The 22,909-nt window shown below is 40.9% G+C and overlaps 1 protein-coding gene across 4 annotated transcripts in view; it reads left to right on the top strand.

The window, feature by feature from the left end:
* The window catches only part of smoc2 (SPARC related modular calcium binding 2), a 71,843-nt gene that overhangs the window by 22,356 nt on the left and 26,578 nt on the right, over window positions 1-22,909 (top strand). For 2 of the 4 annotated variants that reach the window (XM_038960226.1, XM_038960224.1), the window contains exons 3-8: window positions 4,726-4,832; window positions 11,878-11,977; window positions 12,956-13,000; window positions 16,968-17,051; window positions 17,652-17,726; window positions 22,652-22,838. In XM_038960226.1, the coding sequence (XP_038816154.1) occupies window positions 4,726-4,832; window positions 11,878-11,977; window positions 12,956-13,000; window positions 16,968-17,051; window positions 17,652-17,726; window positions 22,652-22,838 (598 nt within the window). The remainder of the gene's footprint in view (window positions 1-4,725; window positions 4,833-11,877; window positions 11,978-12,955; window positions 13,001-16,967; window positions 17,052-17,651; window positions 17,727-22,651; window positions 22,839-22,909) is intronic. The other 2 variants (XM_038960225.1, XM_038960227.1) reach the window with 2 other exon arrangements.

Below are 22,909 nucleotides of genomic sequence, written 5' to 3'. Positions count from 1 at the left end.
GTCACAGCAGAAACTTCATTTCAGCATAATTGATTCTTTGAGCACTGGGATGACAACTGGAGTTGACACAGGCAGGCCTATAGAGAGTATAATGTAAAGTGAAATCCGCTGGTTTGTTCTTATAGGTTTGTGTTGTAGCTACTAGTCATGCATTATACAGGACAAGTTCCCAACTCCCCATCAATGTTTTAAAAGTGTTATGTTCTTTGTGGTATAAGTCTAACTTGAGGGATGATGAGAGGATAATTGGAAGGTAAAAGTGTAGACAGTCGACGTGTAGAAGAATGAACACCATTCTAGTTTATTGCGTTGATTAAGTTCTTGAATGATTTGTACTAGATGTGTATATGTGTTGCAGGATGTGTATCTTGCAACATTGTTCCCCCTTTGCTTTATGTTTCTTTTTACATTATTTCCTTTCCTTTCTATCCAATCACAATGTCAAACTATGGGGGAAGCAGCCTCATCGATTAGAAACAGATTTTTTATCCTCCGTCTGATGGAACAGAATAAATTATGTGACAGGTGTCTGAATGAAATGCCTTGACAGGAGTTAATGGGGTCGTTTTCATTATATAGATTATATATGCATGCTAGCATAGACATATATGGGACCGATGGCAGATTTGGGCTGAAAAGCGTAATGCAATCGGAACCCAACAAGGTCAGGCAGCTCACAGACCCACTCATTGTGCGAGTGGTGGTAGGAAAACCCCATAGATTCCTAGCACCCCCTACTCCTCTGCTGCACTCACTAGAAAGTAACAGGGGAGGATTGCGGGCAGGGGCGGACTTGGACAATATTTCGGCCCTGGCATATTATCCACACCTGCCCACATCAATGCGTGGGCCGCCAACTCACCTTTGTTTGTGTCACGCCCTGACCTTAGAGAGCTTTTTATGTCTCTATTTTGGTTTGGTCAGGTTGTGATTTGGGTGGGCATTCTATGTTAACTTTTCTATGTGTTGTATTTCTTTGTTTTGGCCGGGTAAGGTTCTCAATCAGCGACAGCTGTCTATCGTTGTCTCTGATTGGGAACCATACTTAGGTAGCATTTTCCCACCTGTGTTTTGTGGGTAGTTATTTTCTGTTTAGTGTTTTCTGCACCTGACAGGACTGTTTCGGTTTCGTTTTGCACTTTGTTATTTTGTTCTAGTGTTCAGTTTAAATAGAAGTCATGAACACTTACAACGCTGCGCTTTGGTCCGATTCCTCCTCTTCAGACGACGACACCCGTTACAGTTTGCCTCCCTGTCGTGCTCTCTATCTATCTTAGCATCTTCTATCCTGTCACATTGTGCCTCTTTTTGTATGTCTGCTTAAGCCGTATACGTTATAAATGCCAAGCTAACGACTTAGGCTATATTGCAAATTAGTGCCCGGATATCTGTTCCCCTGAATCAACACCTACCTTAAGTTTTAATTACTATTACAGGGCTCCAGACTAATATTTTCCCCGGGTGCCACTATCTTCTACAGTTTGTGGCACCAGCCCATGAATTGGTCGGACCCAAGTCATGAGTAATCATCTTATAAAATAATGAATAGTGCTTTATTAGGAAGTGTAATAAATGGACTACTAATGTATTCAAGACATAAGTTGTTCAATCTAACACATCCAAGCAGGAATGCATGATTTAATGTATTTTGATGTGCAACCTAATAAGATGATTGTCATGAATTTTTGGTTGACAATTAGACTATATTTGCTATATTTTACTGTCAAAATAGTACTCCAGAATTTCAAGATTTATTTTATGTTCAATAGAGATTAATTACGTACATCTTTATGTACACTAACTAATATAAAGTATATTAACATTTGGGGTTCAACACCTGAGGAAGTGAAAACTCAAACGATGTTAAAGATGCACTCTGGGATCTTAAGCACAACAAATTCGTAACATATTGCACAAATTGGATTTGTAACATATCACACGAATTGCAAAATTCATGATCCACCAGTAAATGTAATGTCCTAAAAAAACAAAACACGCAATTGTAGACTATTACCCATGAGACCTATATATGCCTATGACCGCGCGCCACTCCAAATCTCAAAGCCATATCAAATATCTTGGTTGTAAAATAGATGCTATTGAGTTGAGAAATGTAAATGATTCCTACAGAAAGCGGAGACCCTCCTCTCTGACAGGGGCAAATCATCCAAAGCTTTGTTTTTCCTGCAATTGCATTTTGAAATGTTATAACGACCAGAACGGATTTTTCACTCGAGCTCATAGAGGGAGAGAAGAGTGGCTCGCTCATCACAGAAGCAGGCTCCTGCGAAACTAGCACAGTGGCAGGACAGGCACTTTCATTACAGGAATTATGAAGATAATGCACTTTACTGTTTGACCAATTCATGGTTTTAGCCGCCCAAAAAAACAGGACGTTTTGAGTGAGTGGACAATGTATAATGTGCTCTTTCTGCATTCATAGGTACCTTTTAAAAATGTTTTATGATCCATGATCTTGGCTGTCTAATTGATGACAGAGTCGGAGCAGTCGGAGCGGCTGATGCCGCGTTTGACTTTGAATGTGAGTTTGCGTGACCTCAGCTCAGTCAGAGAACCGAGCCGGCCGATGCCCACTGAGCAGCCAAAGGCTCATTATAGATTAGTTTAACAAAGAAATTATGCAAAAAAATCGTAATAAAAAAATATATTAACAGGCTTATGGGCCATGTCACCTTTTATTTAAAAAATATATTTTAGGGGTGTCAATTCTGACAAACCTACCCCCAAAAATAATTGTCCAGCCCATCTGGCATTTGTCAGAATTGCCAGATGGCCAATCTGCCCGACTGCACACAAAAAAAACGTAACATGACAAAACAATTTTTTTCACATTTATGCTTGTGCTGGGTTGCCACGGCAACTGGTTTGAGCGGGACATCTGGATGTGGCCAACAAAGAAAGGGAGGAGAGAGAATGGAGGTTTCCAGCTAGGAGGGCTGAAAGGAACAAGGGTCCATGAAAGTCCTATTGTATGAGTAAATAACATAGATGCTGGGGGAGTATAAAACCCCATCCATTCCTTGGGGCAAGACCCACAAAGTGACTTTTCCAGACTGAAGCCCAGGCCAGTCGAGACCAGAAATAACCCAGAGGTCAGCAGAGACTAGGCGGCATTGGAAGCACAGAGTTGTGTTTGTGCGTTCGGGATGGCGGGTAAGGCGAGACTGGCACCACATTTGTTTTCTATCACAAAGCAGAGCTCAGATGATTCAACTGTCCTGTCATTTTTTCCAGTCGTCGGGTATTTGGTTGGAGCCCCCTAGTGAAGGACGAGAGGTTTGGTTTTTTTCCACTGAAGCTAACTTTAGACAAGTCCCTGTTTCCCTCCCTCTGGAACATTGTCTTGCCTTGCCCCCTCTTCCACGCCTGTGACAGTGGTGCACACACACAAACACTCAGGCTGAAATAAACCAGCACACTTTCTCTCCTTCTCCCTCTAATGGACGAGCAACAAAGAGCCTCACCAGACTGGAGACAACTTTTAAACGTTTTAGCATGCGTCATTGTTTTCACTTGATTCGAACCAGCCAGCCAGGTTTGCATTATGGGTAATGTGTCACACATAGTAATAGTCAGCTGTGGCATCAACACACCATCCACTATAGCTCCTGACAGGGCAATCTGATCTGAGGCCATTACCATAAGAGAAGAAAAATAGGACCCATTTTTACATCCAAGAACCCTTAAAGGCCAGGAGAGAAAAAAGAAGTGACCAGAATCTAAACTCTTTTGGAGTGTGGTTTAAACAGAGAAGGGAAAGATAATGAGAGAGATGGAGTGGGGTCTAGAGAATGGGGTTGAGAGAGAGAGAGAGAGAGGATGTTGTGGGGTTTAGAGTGTGAAGAGATGGAGTGGGGTTTAGAAAGAAAGGAAGAGGTGGACATCCCAATGTTCCAACCTTCCAGAAAATGTTTTCCGTGCATCAGCCCTTTTCTGAGCTAGGCCAAGACTGGAATGTACTCCAGGATAGAGAGGGAAAGTGATCTGTCCAGCCCCGTAATGGCTTTACCACTTGGCCATTGGACTGGCTGTTGCAGAGGCCTGTCTGCTACTAATAAGATGGCGATGTTGGTTCGATTCCCAGCCACACAAGCATCTGCCACTTCCGAAACAGATTGAACTATTTCCCCTCTGTCTTAGTCTTTCTTTCGCTTTCCTCTCTTCATAATATGAATATGTGATTCAACGTCTCCCTCTGTCTTTTAACCATATTTATTTTCTTGGCTTTTTAGTGAACGTCATAAAATTCACGAGTATTTCAACTAGTGGATTTTAACAGAGTATTTGAAGTCCACATGTAGATATGACTAGTTGGATTCTTGTTGGGGTCGAGTCTGTCCGCTCTCCCTGGACATGCAATTATTGTTACGATTTCTGTTGCCCAGACAGTAGTGCTGCGATTCAATTCATAGCGCAGTGCACTGAGCAGCCAACAATGATGCTTTTAAAGGCATTTTCCCCGATGTTCGAGTATATCACATTCACGGTAAATGCTGCGAATGTTGGCTCAATCGGAAATTACCTTAAAACGTCAAGCATGGATTGGATTGAATCCCAGCCTAGTTTTTTTTATTATAAACAGTGTTTTCTAGACATATGATTGGTTGAAATATTATATTGTTTATTATATGATTTGGTTGGATTATTATTTAGTATATGATTGGTTGGATTATTGGACGTGTGATAATTATGTCTGTGCTGCAGATACATCCAGATGTGTGGCAGAGAAGAAGTACACGGAACAGCAGGCCAAGAAGCTCTTCCCTCAGGTGTTTGTACCTGTCTGCAACCCAGACGGAACGTACAGTGAGGTAAGAGTGCAATTATAGGAGCTAGATCAGCATTTCTCAACCCTCTCCTCGAGTACCCCCAGCCATTTCAAGTATTTTATACATTTTAACATTCACATTTTAGTCATTTAGCAGACACTCTTTTCCAGAGTGACTTACATGAGCTATTGGGGTTAAGTGCATTGCTCAAGGGAACATCAACAGATTTTTCCACCTAGTCGGCTCAGGGATTTGAACCAGCAACCTTTTGGTTACTGGTACAGCATGCTTACCTGCTAGGCTATATATTCCAGAACTTTATCAGGTGTGTTAGTTCTGTTTATCAAATATGTAGAATCACTGGGGATACTCGAGGACAGGTTTGGGAAACACTGATACTGTAGATTGGATTTTAATTATTTGGTGTTTTTGACAAGGCACACTCCAAGTCGCCTTGTGCACCCAAAGGCTTAAGAAATTAATTGACAATAAAACTTGAGTTATTGTGAAAAAAAAGCAATATAAAACAAAACAGATTAGCAGTTCAAAGGTTCTAAAAACAACCTCACATGTTTCAAGAACATACCTGTTTTACAATTAACTATTTAGGTACACTTGGAGTGTGACCTGCCATGCAAATCTTAACCAATCTCATTTAACACACAACTGAAACAATTAACCAAACAATTACCTGCATGAGGTGATACTTATTGAAAGTTGTCTCATGTCAATCAAACAAGTCCCCAGGCTGTGTGCGCTAATTCCTCAATTAGGTAGTTCTGCTGTCTGTAAAGAAATTGATAGGCTGTAGGTTGGTTGATTCTGCTGCTACAATTGGTAGTGTGCAACATGCGCCGATCATTTGTGCTGCAAGGCAGCTGTCCCGAGTTAGTGGGCATGATTGAACTCCAAACCCAACCCTCAAATATCCCAGGAAATCAGCAACGTCATTTTCACAAAATCTTTGTTTTGGAAAATACTTAATGACCAAATGTATCCCACTACTTACAGTTGTTAGTCAAATTTGGGACTAGAATTGATATTTATGACTACTACCAATGCCACAGTTCATTCATCTAGTCGTTTCTTTTATTGTTCAGCCACTCTTTAAATATGGAAGGATTTGAATGAATCAATACAAAACATGAACACACTTGCTCTTAAATAACTTGCATACTTTAAGAGTACAAGGGCTCTAGCCTTTCCTTCACTTCTGAAATGTTTTGTTTTAAGAGCATCTTAAAGAGTATTGCTGTCATGAAAAGTGACACAAATTAAATCTTTACACAGGCAGCCCAATGCTGATATTTTGCCATTAATTGGAACTGCTGTACTCCTCAGCAGGAGCAGAACCGCTTCCCCTTCTCAGGGGTCTTCCATGCTGGTCCTCCAGAGGATACACACCAGTTGCCACCCGCCCACATCCTTTTGAACCATGGCTTGGTGCTGGTAGACAATGGCTTTGACATTGCTTGCTCTTGCAAAAATGTCTCAATTTAAAGCCTTCTACAAAAAAAGCCCCCAAAACCGCTAGGGCTAAATATCCAACCACTGCCTCCATACATGACAAGGCTGGCCATCCCCTCAAAATAAACTGAGAATAAAACTTTTTTTTTAAGTGTTTGAGCAAGCTAAAACAAACCAGATTGCCGGTTAAAAAAAAAAAAAAAAAAAAAAAATCAGAACATACTGAATATACTCTAGTTTGAGCAATTAACTAATTAGGTACACCTAGAATGTGACCTGCCATGCAAAACTAGCCAATCTGCTCAGTTAACACACAATTGAAACAATTAACTGCATGAGGTGATACTGATAGAAAGCACTTAAATATGGAAGTTTTTGAATGACGAATGAATGAATCAATTCAAAATATACGAACGACCTGGGCCCGGTTTCCTGATAGCGATGGAATTTAGGCTTACAAGTGTTTTAGGCTTACAAGTGTTTTAACGATGCACCTTTCCTACAATGGCTGAAAATGTAACATGTGTTTCCCAAAACACCATGCAGAGAGAACGGCTGTTAAGCGGAGCATGTGTCGATACTGATAGGATCGAAAGAAAGACAGTGCTGCTCCGGGATCAGCGTTCTCCATTAACTTCTAGTTGGTCCCAATCCCGGATCCGGGAGCACCCTCATCAGTAAAAAAGCTGACTAGCATAGCCTAGCATAGCGCCACAAGTAAATACTAGCATCTAAATATCATGAAATCACAAGTCCAAGATACCAGATGAAAGATACACATCTTGTGAATCCAGCCATCATTTCTGATTTTTAAAATGTTTTACAGGGAAGACACAATATGTATTTCTATTAGCTAACCACGATAGCAAAAGACACAACTTTTTTTCCCCACCATTTTTTTACTGCATAGGTAGCTATCACAAATTCGACCAAATAAAGATATAAATAGTCACTAACCAAGAAACAACTTCATCAGATGACAGTCTGATAACATTTATTGTATAGCATATGTTTTGTTCGAAAAATGTGCATATTTCAGGTATAAATCATAGTTTTACATTGCAGCCACCATCACAACTCTCACCAAAGCAACTAGAATAACTACAGAGAGCAACGTGAAAAATACACAGCGTACAGCAAATGAAAGACAAAGAACTTGTGAATCCAGCCAATATTTCAGATTTTTTAAGTGTTTTACAGCGAAAACACAATTTAGCATTATATTAGCTTACTACAATAGCCAACCACAGAGCAGCATTGATTCATGCACGTTAGCGATAGCGAATAAACCAGCAAAAGATATAAACATTTTCACTAACCTTCTCAAAACTTCATCAGATGACAGTCCTATAACATCATATTACACAATACATATATTGTTTGTTCGAAAATGTGCATATTTAGCGGCACAAATCGTGGTTATACAATGAGAATAGTAGCCAAGCTGCAAACAAAATGTCGGGAGAAATCTTGGGAGAGGCACCTAATCTAATCAATAACTAATCATTAATTTGACTAAAAAATACAGGTTGGACAGCAAATGAAAGATACATTAGTTCTTAATGCAACCGCTGTGTTAGATTTTAAAAATTAACGTTACTACGACATACAGCGTGCGTTAAAGCGAGACCGCACCGAAATTAATGGCGGAATAGTAGTTTAACATTTTTCAACAGAACAACGAATTAACATCATAAATAGTTCTTACTATTTGATGAGCTTCCATCAGAATCTTGTGCAAGTTGTCCTTTGTCCAGAAGAATCGTTGCTCGGTTGTAGATTGTCGTCTTCAACTTTGGAATTAGCAGCAAACATTAGCCATGTGACGAAGACGTGTCCAACTCACTATAACGCAGCACAAATGAAATACCGAAAATCGCAATATACTGATATAAACTGATATAACTCGGTTTAAAATAACTACATTATGAGGTTTTTAACCTGTCTGGCTCTGGCGTTCCGCTAGCGGAACTCCTCCCACATTCCACTGAAAAGACAGAGCGCGAAATTCAAAAGATATTTTTTAGAAATATTTAACTTTCACACATTAACAAGTTCAATACAGCAAATGAAAGATACACATCTTGTGAATCCAGTCAACATGTCCGATTTTTTAAATGTTTTACAGCGAAAACAGCACGTATATTTATGTTAGCTCACCACCAAATACAAAAAAGGACAGACATTTTTCACAGCACAGGTAGCATGCACAAAGCCAACCTAACTTTTCAAGAACCAACCAAACTAACCAAGAAACAACTTCATCAGATGACAGTCTTATAACATGTTATACAATAAATCTATGTTTTGTTCGAAAAATGTGCATATTTGAGGTATAAATCAGTTTTACATTGCAGCTACCATCACAGCTACCGTCAGAAATAGAACCGAAGCAGCCAGAGTAATTACAGACACCAACGTCAAATACCTAAATACTCATCATAAAACATTTCTGAAAAATCGATGGTGTACAGCAAATTAAAGACAAACATCTTGTGAATCCAGCCAATATTTCCGATTTTTTAAGTGTTTTACAGCGAAAACACAATATAGCATTATATTAGCTTACTACAATAGCCTACCACACTACCGCATTCATTCATCAAGGCACGTTAGCGATAGCAATAGGCACGTTAGCGATAGGGAATAAACCAGCAAAAGATATTAATTTTCACTAACCTTCATAAACCTTCATCAGATGACAGTCCTATAACATCAGGTTATACATACACTTATGTTTTGTTCGAAAATGTGCATATTTAGAGCTGAAATCAGTGGTTATACATTGTGCTAACGTAGCATCTTTTTCCCACAACGTCCGGATATTTTTCTGACACTCATATATTCTGACCAAATAACTATTCATAAACGTTACTAGAAAATACATGTTGTATAGGAAATGATAGATACACTAGTTCTTAATGCAATCGCCGTGTTAGAATTCTAAAAATAACTTCATTACAACATCCAGCTTAGATATAGCGAGAGAGTACCCAAAAACTGGGCGCAAACGACCAGTACAACATGTTCGACAGATATATGAAATAGCATCATAAAATGGGTCCTACTTTTGATGATCTTTCATCAGAATGTTGTACAAGGGGTCCTTTGTCGGGAACAATCGTTGTTTGGATTTAGAATGTCCTCTTCTCCAGTCAATTAGCACGGGAAGCTAGCAAAGTGGCGCGAAGCTCTCCTTCCTGAACAAAGGCACACAACGCAACACGCCTAACGTCCCGAATAAATTTCAATAATCTAATAAAACTATATTGAAAAAACATACTTTACGATGATATTGTCACATGTATCAAATAAAATCAAAGCCGGAGATATTAGTCGTCCATAACGACAGCTTATCAGAAGGCAAATCCAGGTCCCTTCACACGCTCTCCAGAAAACAGGAAACTGGTGACACGTCATGCCGAGAGCTATTATTCGACCCCAGATCAAGTTACACACTCCATTTCTTCTCTCACTGCCTGTCGACATCTAGTGGAAGACGTATGAAGTGCATCTATACTAATAAATATCAAGGACATTAATAGGCAGGCCCTAGAACAGTGCATCGATTTCAGATTTTCCACTTCCTGTCAGGAAGTTTGCTGCAAAAGGAGTTTTGTTTTACTCACAGATATAATTCAAACGGTTTTAGAACCTAGAGAGTGTTTTCTATCCAATAGTAATAATAATATGCATATTGTACGAGCAAGAATTGAGTACGAGGCCGTTTAAATTGGGCACGATTTTCCCCCAAAGTGAAAACAGCGCCCTCTGTCCTCAACAGGTTAACACCTATATCGAATAAAATCAGAGCCGGATATATCTAAAGCCTATAACGAGAGCTTTTCAGAATGCAATCCTGAGGTCTGTCTTGCGTCATGATGAACGTTGAAAAGAGTGCACACCCGGTTCCAAGAGCTTTTATACGGCCTCAGAACTACCCAGACACTCCATTCCAATTTTCACTGCTTACTGAAATCTAGGGGAAGGCGTATGCAGTGCATGTCGACCCATAGATTACATGGAAATTTATAAACTGACCCTGGAACAGAGCCCCCGATTTGAGATTTTTCAGTTCCTGACAGGAAGTTTGCTGCAAAAGTTTTACTCACAGATATAATTCAAACGGTTTTAGAAACTAGAGAGTGTTTTCTATCCAATAGTAATAATAATATGCATATTGTACGAGCAAGAATTTAGTACGAGGCAGTTTAATTTGGGAACGAATTTTTACAAAGTCAAAAATGGCGCCCCCCTATTGAGAAAAGGTTTTAAAATCTTACCTTAACATTATAATTATTTCACAATACTGACGATGGATAAACTCCTAGAGAGATATTACCACCTACGTCTGCAAATATTGAGGAGGCTTATTCTAATGCTTACCCAATAAAAATACACTAAATCACCGATTTGGCAAATCATTGCGCACCTGTTATGATACACATCATGAAATTACAGACAGTAGCCTACAAGTAGCAAATTGGAACTCAATTGATTGAACATTAAATGTATTTCAATATTATTTCCTACTGTTTATATTTTAATGCAGTCCTCCCAGTTTCCACTTGAATCATCTATTTATACATTGCTTGTTTGTATCAATAAACGGTCATACGAAAATGGCTCACCTTTTAGCCAGGTACATTCTATGGCAATGATTCCTTCAGAACTAACCTGCTGCGGGGCAGGCTAACTCACAGCTAACTCCACTTACCCTGAATGAAATGACTGAACCACGAGTTGAGCACCAATGAAATGACTTGCCCATGGATTTGATTTTTCATCATTGTCTCAATGAAGAGTTTGGCGTTCGACTAGCCATGTGCGACATGCATGCATAGTTACAAGCCTCCTAGAGGCTTGTAACTATACGAGCAATATCCACTTTGGTAGTATGGATGAAGCCGGAGCTGGAATGTGAAGTTAACTGAAGCTGATTAGATTTAGAAAACCCTAAGTAGATCTAGATTGCTTCGTAGGATACCCCTATGAAGTTATCGGCGGTCACAGAGAGATGGGTAAACCATGTGATTCTATGTTTAGCGGAGATCTTCTTTGTATACATTTACGCCGCAAGGCAAAAATGTATCTAACGACGCACTTAGCTGTTCTACGAGCGGTCTGAGGCAGGCGTTAGATTACGAGAATTTAAGTGCAACGTTATTAACATTGGTCTTGGGAAACAGTTTGGAGATTTAACGATGCTCCTACGAAGGTTCTAACGATGAACTTAGCCTTAAGATGCCTTTGGGAAACCAGCCCTGCTCTTAAAGCGATACTTCGGGATTTTGGCAATAAGGTCTCTGAGTCCAGTATGAAGGGAGTTAGAGGTAGTTTCGCAAGCCAATGCTAACTAGCGTTAGCGCAAACCATAGACTTCCAGTCATTGCACTAATATTAGTTAGCATTTGCGCTAGCACTAGATAGCAACTTCCTTCAACTGACTGGGGAAGTAGATAAAGGGCCTCATTGCCAAAATCCCAAAGTATCCCTTTAAATAACTATACTTTAAAATTCTCCAATGTCTCTAGTGAAGGAGCTTTTCCTTCAGCGTTATCTTGTCTATGTGACATGTTATCCTGTGCTGAGCTCTTATGCCATGCTGTGTTGGTTACAGGTGCAGTGTCATAGTTACACAGGCTACTGTTGGTGTGTCACGCCCAATGGCCGTCCTATCAGTGGCTCAGCCGTGGCCAATAAGAAGCCCCGATGCCAAGGTAGGTACACTCCTCCCAACCTGGGTCCTTTTAATATATTTTTTTAGTTAGAGACCATCTAGTTGTTACTGTAGCTGTATATTCTATGTGTGCATGTCTGTGTACGTGTCTACTTGCACAATTGTGTATGTGTTCAGTTTCTGGCACTTTTTGGTTACAATGTTGTCGCAATGTTGTTGTCGATAGTGGAGATAGTGGAGTTGCTGACAGTGGAGAACCATATCCAAATATTACAGTAATGATGTGTATTGTAATTTAGCTTTAGCACCATGTAGCTGAGTAACAATGACAATGCTTGCTCAATCCACTTACGTAGGGAACCAACTTGACATTCTTTTGATTATGAGACATATTTGTGTGGACCACCATGTAATGCCCTTCCCTATGGGAAAGTCAGGATCCAGCAGACCTTGGGCTTTGAGGGTTAGGTGTGCATCCCAAATGTCACTCTTTTCCCTATGGAGCACAGCTATTTTGACCAGGGCCCATAAGGGCTATTCAGTATAAAGGGAATAATGTGCCATTTAGGACGCAACCTAGGAGTCCGAGGATGTTGCTCAATTCATGGGCTACATTGGGGTAAATAGGCCCGGCAGAAAATCCTGCAGTGGAGTTGAGCAACAAAGTTAAACTGTACGGAATGTGAACGTTCCTGGATAACAGAGTCTGCCAAACAATCAAATAACCAATGCCACATGTCCCTATATTTCCCTCTTTGGAGCTCAATTGGAAGTCAGTGTGATTTCAGTTGTGAGGCAACTACAGAGATCTCAGGGTGTGGGTTTGGGTTTGCAGTCCATGTTGGTGTCACAGTATGAGGCCAATGATTGAAAGCATGGCGGATATAGGAGCCACTGGTTGATGTACTAGGACTCTTGGGTCATGTTCATTAGGCACAAAATGAAGAAAACTGACTGAAACAGAGAGTGACTACCTGGACCTGTCCAATAAGAAACACTGACTGCTTTCCATTTTCAGGGTCAAAACATGAGAGAGCTAGCACAAGAGAACCTGGAAAAGCAGGTAAGTACTTAGTACATTAGTACCTTGACAATAACATGATCAAACTGTTGTTTTTGGTATATTTTATGTGTGTCTATAGTGGTGTGCATTCATCCGTGGGTGTGCATTCATCCGTGCCTAAGGGAGTGTGTGAGTGCATGTGTGTGCTTGTGTGCATGCACCTGTGTGTTTGAATCTGTAATATATGTACATCATACGGGATGGTCACCTGTTATAGCTTGCCTTTCCAATATTTTGACAATTGAAAGAGTGCGAGAAAGCAGCCTCAGGGCTGGAATAAAAGACAGCTTGTTACACAGTAACTAGGCCAGAGAGAAGAGAGGCTGTGTTTGGCTTGTATAAAGTTTACTCCCAGCAGCTAGACTAAAGGGATTTTCACACTACTGAGCCAAACCAGGTCAAGCCAAACCAAACTGTACTGAGCTGGCCTGGTTACGCATCCACCATAGTTGCTGGAACCATAATGAAAAAGACAATGTGGATATAAATATCAAGCCTGTAAAGTTTGATTCAGAGTCTGCACAATATTGTGAAAAGGGCATAAGATCCCATTGCCATTTCTGCTTGTCTTTAACAGAAACCAGACAGAGATATTGAAGGGCCCTTAGAGTGGCAGAACTCACCAACTTAACTCACCAACACAAATTATTGTCTTTCCTTTCAGCAGCAGTGTCCTCAGAAACAGCAGATACAAGAATCTTCTCAGTCCTCCCTAACATTTTACCTCCTTTATCCTCTGATTCTCTCTCTCTACCTCACAACTGAGTTTCATTTTAAGGGCATGCTGATTTGAAATCCTGTGAATCCTGTGAAGGATGTTGTTATTTGGGGGGAGGTTTCCGATTGATTCCAGAACCCGGTGTCGTGATATTCTTTGCTGTGTGAGCATGAAGGTTATTTGAGCCCAGCCAAGTCATTACCCATACTGTAGGTCAACTGTTATTAGAGTCAGAGAAATGCAAATGCAGAGGCCAGAGAAGGAGAGTGCATCCTAAATGGCACCATTTTCTCTATGTAGTGCACTACTTTTGGTCAAAAGTAGTGTACTACATAAGGAATAGGGTGCCATTTAGGGCGCACAAAGAGAGTATAGTTCAGCTTGATTTGGTTGGATAAACAGGATGGTTGAAACCAGAATAAACCATAGATTTGTGGTATCCCGACACTGAAAATAGCTTTGATTGCGTCAATATTTTGATTCGGCAAGAGATCCATCGATATCTACGCCTCCTTAGACAGCCTCATCAACTGTCTATTATTAGAAACAAACATCAAAGTGGGAACCATATATCTTCCATAATTAACACTGTCCACATTTATCATGGGACTTGAGGACTTAACTTCAAGGTCCAGTGTAGCTGTTTTTATCTCAAATAACATCTGGGTAACAATGAAGTACCTTACTGTGATTGTTTTAGATTAAAAAGGTAAGAAATAAACAGAAATAGCTTATTAACAAAGAGCGATATCTCAAGCAAGAACTTAGCTAGGACTGTCTGGCGGTGGGAAAGGGGAAAACGAGCAATTTGCAGAGAGGTTTGGATCTCTCTTTCTTATTGGTCTGTTAACTAGACTGAACAAAAATATAAATGCAAAAGGCAACAATTTCTAAGATTTTACTAAGTTACAGTTCATATAAGGAAATCAGTCAATTGAAATAAATCCATTAGGCCCTAATATATGTTGGTCACATATACCTTTTAATAAAAGGTAGGGACATGGATTAGAAAACCAGTCAGTATCTGGTGTGACAACCATTGGTATCATGCAGAACGACACATCTCCTTCGCACAGTGTTGATCAGGCTGTTGACTGTGGCCTGTGGAATGTTGTCCCACTCCTCTTCAATGGCTGTGCGATGTTGCTGGATATTGGCGGGAACTGGAACACGCTGTCATACGCGTCGATCCAGAGCATCCCAAACATGCTCAATGGGTGACATGTCTGGTGAGAGATTTGTTGCTGGGAGATTTTCAGCTTCCAGGAATTGTGTACAGATCCTTGCGACATGGGGTCGTGAATTATCATGCTGAAACTTGAGGTGATATGATGAATGGCACGACAACGGCCCTCAGGATCTCATCATGTTATCTCTGTGCATTCAAATTGCAATTGAAAAAATGCAATTGTGTTCATTGTCCGTAGCTTATGCCTACTCATACCATAAAGCCACCACCACCATGGGACACTCTGTTCACAACGTTGACATCAGCAAACCGCTGGCCCACACAACACCACACACGTGGTCTGTGGTTGTGAGGCCAGTTGGACAAATTCTCTAAAATGACGATGGAGGTGGCTTATGGTAGAGAAATTAATGTTAAATTATCTGGCAACAGCTTTGGTGGACATTCCTGCAGTCAGCATGCCAATTGCACTCTCCCTCCAAACTTGAGACATCCGTGGCATTGTGTTTTGTGACAAAATTGCACATTTTAGAGTGTCCTTTTCTGGTCCCCAGCACGAGGTGCACTTGTGTAATGATCCCGCTGTTTAATCAGCTTCTTGATATCCCACACCTGTCAGGTGAAAGGATTATCTTGGCAAAGGAGAAATGCTCACTAACAGGGATGTAAACACATTTGTGCACAACGTGAGAGAAATACACTTTTTGGGCATATGGAAAATTACTAGGATCTTTTATTTCAGCTCATGAAACACTTTACATGTTGCGTTTATATTTTTGTTCAGTATAAAACACAGAAAAATCTAGTTTTTAACTGCATTCATACATATTTCATGTATGAATGCATGAAATAATTGGTCACTGAAGACTGACAGTAACTAATGCTGTGTAACAACAAATGGCATGTGATTTTCCTACTGCACACGAAAAAAGGAATTACAGCCATAAAAACCTTACAAAATAATGTTTATTAGAGGTTTATGTTAAATCCAAGTCATAAATATGACTTCCTTTTTAGAATCTCATTTCCTGGGTAGTGCTATGACTTCCTGTGCATTTCTGAATTCATTTTTAACTGAAGGCTGACAGGGTTCAAGTGAATTCAATCCCAAAAGCTTTATTGTCCATTGAATTAACATACGATGGAACATTCTTCAATCTCTCCAGTTCCCATAAGCCTGTGTCCCCATTCAGTCCCTACAGTGGTTGAGCCCTCCTTTGTGACCTGCTGTGAAGTTACCCACACCTGCGCTTTACACTAACGAGCCAGAACCCAACTAGCCCCCTTTCCCAGTCCTCCCTTCCCACCTCCCTTCCACCCCCCCTCAAAATCAAACAAACAAACAGAGCCTAAACGAACACCAATCCTAACCCTCTTGTTAATTGATTCATCTGGAACATGTGTGCGCCTGGATGTTGCATATTTCTCTGGTTGGGCCTTGCACGCCTTCTCCTCTCCTTTCTCCTCTCTTCAGCTGGCGGTACACACATGCACGTACGCACATGAACGTACACACGCATGCACGCACACAAACTCATGCATTCCCCACATGCAGATCCACAGAGGGATGGAGAAGTGTATACCGCAGAGTAGTGTCAGCCTATAGCAACGTTCACATCCCTTCTCATTAACTTTGGGTTAGGTCCTCAATAAGTGTACTGTATGTAGGGCTGCATCCTAGCTTGAGGTGTACTATATACATATGTAACTTTCCCATACATTTTCCATTGATAAAAGGGGATGGTGTGGGTGTCTGAAGTTAGGTATTGGTATTATGTGTCTTTGAATAGCCACTAACTGGAGTTTTTTTTAAACACTTTTTAATGATGATGATGATGATGAGTATTATGAAAGCTCTGCAATCTTGATGTCCAACTATGACCACTATATGTACTGTACATCCACTGACACCTTGAGTGCGCCTCTTCTCCTCTATCACCCCTCTCACTCTTTCAATCCTCTAGTCTCCCTCTCTCTCTACCTCTCTTGGCCGGGCAATGTGCAAATATGTAATGGTTGATTTAGTGTTGTAAAAATCTAGCGTACACTCTCAATTGTAGTTTCCTTGCAAATCTTTTCCATTCTAAACGCAGATGAGTCAGCCGGCCTAGTGGGGGAGCCGAATTCCCCGACAGACGAGGAAGGTGAGCTCTTCTTCTACCTTTCTGGGCCCTGTTCGATTAGTTCAGAAATGCATCCTTCCTTCCTTCCTTACCTTCAAGTAATCACAAATCTAAATTGGTTGGGCACTTCAAATAATGCCACTTTAATACTGTTTACGTATCTTACATTACTCATATCACATGTATATACTGTATTTTATACCATCTACTGCACCTTGCCTAGGTAGTTGTTGGGGAATTGTTAGATATTACTGCACTGTCAGAACTAGAAGCACAAGCGTTTCGCTACACTCGCGTTAACATCTGCTAACCATATGTATGTGAACAATAAAACTTGATTTGATAAAAGTAATAAATTAGTAACCTTGTTTTCACCTCAACAATACAAGAAAGGACATTTCTTCAGTATTCGAAAAGGGTCAGGATAGTTTCTGCCTCACCAATAAACTGGGAGCGGTGGTTAGAGCATTGGACTAGTAACTGAAAGGTTGCAAGATCAATTCCCTGAGCTGACAAGGTAAAAATCTGTAGTTCTGTCCTGAACCAAAAAAAAAAACTAATGTGATGGATAATGTGTGTTTGATTGAATATTCTTTAATCAATTCTGTAATCTTCTTTCAGACATCATTTCTCAGTACCCCACCCTCTGGACAGAGCAGGTCCGCAGCCGGCAGAACAACAGGACCAGAACACAATGTGAGTTCAAGAGGCATTTCTACCTATCCAATGATTGTTTTTTTAGATTGCATTGTGAACTGAATTGATGAAGCTCTTGCTCTTTAGTTTATTTTAAAAATAGCAAGAGAGTTTTGTGAGAATATCTTAGTAGAAGAAAGACTTTCATTATGATTAAGTATTTTATGAGAGTAATGGGAATGGGATACAGCAATCTATATGATATTAGTATACGTGATGAGTATGCTGCATGCGCAATTGATGATGGTTTTGAGCTCTGTCTCTGTCTTTTTTCTTTTGCCATGTGCCTGTAATTGTCAGCACATTGCAGTATCCTCTCCATTCCCCTGGCTTAATCTATCCTCTAACACACAGATTGATCTCATTGCATGGATCAATGGCGTTTTATTTATTCCGACCTACTCATTTGGGTAAAATGACTGCTTTCTGTATGAAACAATGTTATTTTTGGTGTCTATGTCATGATACGTGTGTGTGTGCGCATGTGCAGTCTTGATTTTTGACCAATGAAAACGTTGCAAACGCAGTGTTGATGGTTTTGATTACCCAATGAACTCCCATGTGCTCCTTGTGGGGTATTGGATTTCTATCTATTAAAAAAGTATCAAAAGAGAGACACACAGAGAGAAAAATAGTAAAGAGAGACAGAGGAAGAGAGAGTTAAGAGAGCAAAGGAGGTATTTAGGGTCTTTTGTGTGGCTAAAGCTCTTGTAAAATGAAAACAAACAAAGACAAAGGGGATATGCATTATCCTGCTGTTGATTCCGAGCCCAGAGGGAAGCCACAAAGAAGAAGTAGAGGAAAGAAAGAAGTGTTGAAAGCCCCAATGGCCCAGAGGAGCTCTTTTAAAAAATGTGTTGGCATAGAAGTGTAATGCTTTAAAGCTTTGCTGGAGAGCTGTGTGGCATAGGGACAATTCGGCTACAGGGAGTGAACTGATTGATTTCTGGTGGGACTCCTGGAGAGATATCTTTCTTCGGTGGGGCCAAAGTAAGTCCCTACTACTGTGTTTGGGAATGTTTAAGGAAAAATAAGCAGACATAAAAGCTAGTTGCTTTAGATACAGTAGATGTAGCATTTGTCTCTCTGGGAAAGTGTGTGTGTGTGTGTGTGTGTGTGTGTATGTGTGTGTGTGTGTGTGTGTGTGTGTGTGTGTGTGTGTGTGTGTGTGTGTGTGTGTGTGTGTGTGTGTGTGTGTGTGTGTGTGTGTGTGTGTGTGTGTGTGTGTGTGTGTGTGTGTGTAAATATTTACTTAACTTGAGCACAGGGACCTCTGTTCAGTCATTAGCCCTTTAATGCCGGTAAACAGTGCGGTGCAGGGCTGATAAAGCAGTCTGCACACACTGTCTCCGAACACTCCTCCTCCTCCGTTGCTTCTTTTCCTCTCTTTAAATTTTTTTTTGAAATAAAATAAAATTGTATTGGTCACATACACATATTTTGCAGATGTTATCGCGGGTGTAGCAAAATGCTTGTGTTCCTAGCGCCAAGAGTGCAGTAATAGCTAACAATACAAAACAATACACGTAAATCCCCAAAATTAAGAAATATTAGATGAGCAATGTCAGTCTGGAGAGCCTTTCGGTTCCGGACGCTGCAAGTGCAGTACCAGGTGGTGATACAGCCTGACAGGATGCTGTCAATGTTGCATTTGTAGATGTTTGTGAGGGCTTAAGTTGGCAAGCCAAATTTCTTCAGCCTCCTGAGGTTGAAGTGGCTCTGTTGCGCCGTCTTCACCGCACTGTCTGTGTGGATGGACCATTTCAGGATGTCAGTGATGTGCACACCGAGGAACTTGAAGCTTTTCACCCCATCCACTGAGACCTTGTTGATGTGGATGGGGGTGTGCGCCCTCTGCTGTCTCCTGAAGTCCAGGTTCAGCTCTTTTGTTTTGTTGACGTTCAGGGAGAGGTTATTTTCTTGGCACCACTCTGACAGGGCCCTCACCTCCTCCCTTTAGGCTGTTTCATCCTTGTTGGTAATCAGGCTTACCACTGTTGTCGTCTGCAGACTTGATCATTGTGTTGGAGACATGCGTGGCCAAGCAGTCATGGGTGAACAGGCAGTACAGGAGGGGGCTGAGCACACACCCTTGTGGGGCCCCCGTGTTGAGGATCAGCATAGCGGAGGTGTTGTAGCCTCCCTTCACCACCTGGGGTCGACCTGTCAGGAAGTCCAGGACCCAGTAGCACAGGGTGGGGTTCCGACCTAGGGCCCCAAGGTTAGTGATAAGCTTGGAGGAAACTATGGTGTTGAAGGCTGCGCTGTAGTCAATGAACAGAATACTTACATAGGTATTCCTCTTGTCCAGATGGGATAGGGCAGTGTACAGTACAATGGTGATTGCATCGTCCGTGGATCTGTTGGGGCGTTTTGCTAATTGTGGTGGGTCTAGGTTGTTGGGTAAGGTGCAGGTGATATGATCCTTATCCTTAACTAGCCTCTCAAAGCTCTTCATGATGACAGAAGTGTGTGCTATGGGGCGATTAGTAATTTAGTTCAGTTACCTTTGCTTTCTTAGGTACAGGAACAATGTAGGGATGGGCATGAGTAATCAAGTACTCGAGTACTAGAACTGACCTCAAAACTCGATCTTTAACCAGAGATATTTTTTTTCTAATACTGTAAAACTATTTGGTCGAAATTTTGTCTTGAAGACAACGTTAATTTGCTTTGACTCTAGTGTTCCATTTGTACATGTGCATTTCAGGGACACAACAAAACAATAACAATCACACAGTTCTGCTCACTAAATTCCCTTTCCCCTCCATGTCTCACTACTCACTCAATTGTGTACCGACTGCTCCCTCTACACACACGTGCTGTGTATACCTACAGAAATAAATGCCTATAAAAACGTATCTAACGGATGGGAAACACAAGCTACGTTCCTTGCCAAATGATGACAATTTTATCACAAATTCTAAATGGACTGGTTGACTGACGTATGGATATATGTGTTACCAACAATGCACTGTAGATTTGGAATATTTGTCATTAGTCGTTTAGGGTACTGGTACTAGTCAAAATTTTCACAAAGTCAAAATTGTCTATATCGTAAAAATGCATGAAAATAAAAATGTGCTTTTTGGTCTTTATTTAAGGTTAGGCATAAGGCTAACAGTGTGGTTCAGGTCAGGGTTAGGTTTAAAATCTGATTTGAACCTCTCTGGTACAAGCAGCCAGTGAAATTGAAGGGCGCCAAATTCAAAACAACAGAAATCCCATGATTAAAATTCCTCAAACATACAAGTATTATACACCATTTTAAAGATACACTTCTTGTAAATCCAACCACAGTGTCCGATTTCAAAAAGGCTTTACTGCGAAAGCAAACCATATGAGGTGTGGTCAATGCCTAGCCACAGAAAACCATAGAGCCATTTTCCTACCAAGGAGAGGTGTCACAAAAGTCAGAAATAGAGTTAAAATGAATCACTTACCTTTGATGATCTTCATCTGATGGCACTCCCAGGTCTCCATGTTAGACAACAAATGTTCGTTTTGTTCGATAATGTCCATCATTTATGTCCAAATACCTCCTTTTTGTAATCCAAAATACACAAGGCGCGAGCACAAAGTCTAGACGAAAAGTCAAAAAAGTTATATTACAGTTTGTAGAAACATGTCAAACGATGTATAGAATCAATCTTTAGGATGTTTTTATCATAAATCTTCAATAATATTCCAACCGGACAATTCCTTTGTCTTTAGAAATTAATAGGAACGGAGCTAAAGACTGTTGACATCTAGTGGAAGCCGTAGGAAGTGTAATCTGACCCCATAGACACAGTATATTGGATAGGCAAAGACTTGAAAACCTACAAACCTCAGATTTCCCACTTCCTGGTTGGATTTTTCTTAGGTTTTCGCCTGCCATATGAATTCTGTTATACTCACAGACATCATTCAAACAGTTTTAGAAACTGCAGAGTGTTTTCTATCCAAATCTACTAATAATGTGCATATCCTAGCTTCTGGGCCTGAGTGGCAGGCAGTTTAATTTGGGAACGCTTTTCATCCAAAATTCCAAATGCTGCCCCCTACCCTAGTGAAGTTAAGAAGCAAACTTGTAGAAACAGGCAGGGTTTATGACTTTGTGTTTGTGGTAACTAACGTTGGTGACGACATTACGAACTGCTAGTGGCATTTAGAATTGGTTAGCCTAAACTATTAACCCCTAAACATAGACAGGTTCCACACTGAAAATATGGAAAAAGATATTAGTTTGATGAAGACAAAGAGCGTATTTTCATAAGAATCCTTAAGCCTACTCCCCAAACAGATGTCTTGGCCATAATTCATCCCCATGCAGTGTTCAATTTAGAAACAACAGGCATAATAAACTCAATCGTCATATCAAAAAGAAGACTTTCGTTTGATTTTGGTTTGTAACCCTTGCCAAATTGACTGTTCCAGACACGAGACAAGAATGGCTTTGCACTATTCTGTTCTAGTTTATTTTTCATTTTTCAGAAAACAAGCCTGAGACAATGTCTAAAGACTGTTGACATCTAGTGGAAGCCATAGGAACTGCAATGTGGGTCCTAATCCATTAGATACTCTACATAAAAAAATCCCACTTCCTGGATGGCTTTTCCTCAGGTCTTCACCTGCTATATCAGTTCTGTTATACTCACAGACATTATTTTAACAGTTTTGGAAACTTTAGAGTGTTTTCTATCCACATCTACCAATTATATGCATAGCCTAGCTTCTGGGCCTGAGTAACAGGCAGTTGACTTTGGGCACGCTTCTCATCCAGACGCCGAAATACTGCCCCCAAGCCATAAGAAGTTAAATGCATCTTCTCCAGGTGTACTGTGTGTGGGTGTCTATATACCAAGGTGGACCATCTTCACTGCGCTGTCTTGAGATGTTCTGATCTGTTCTCGCTGCTCATCCTCTTACCCCTGACCCCTCAGCCTCGTCATGTGACCAGGAGCAGCAGTCGGCCCAGGAGGAAGCGCGGCAGCACAAGAACGAGGCGGTGTTCGTGCCCGACTGTGCCCAAGGGGGACTCTACAAGCCTGTCCAGTGTCACCCGTCCACCGGGTACTGCTGGTGCGTGCTGGTGGACACAGGGCGGCCCATTCCTGGCACCTCCACCAGGTGAGAGACTGGCGCTGCCCACCTTGACAGTACAGCTACAATACACCTGACAGGGGGCTGGAGCTGGAAGT

This window comes from Salvelinus namaycush, chromosome 22 (genome assembly GCF_016432855.1).
Source record: "Salvelinus namaycush isolate Seneca chromosome 22, SaNama_1.0, whole genome shotgun sequence".
NCBI classification, from domain to species: Eukaryota; Metazoa; Chordata; class Actinopteri; order Salmoniformes; family Salmonidae; genus Salvelinus; species Salvelinus namaycush.
Note: the sequence above shows the minus strand (reverse complement) of the source record. Positions and strands in the feature narration are given on the sequence as shown.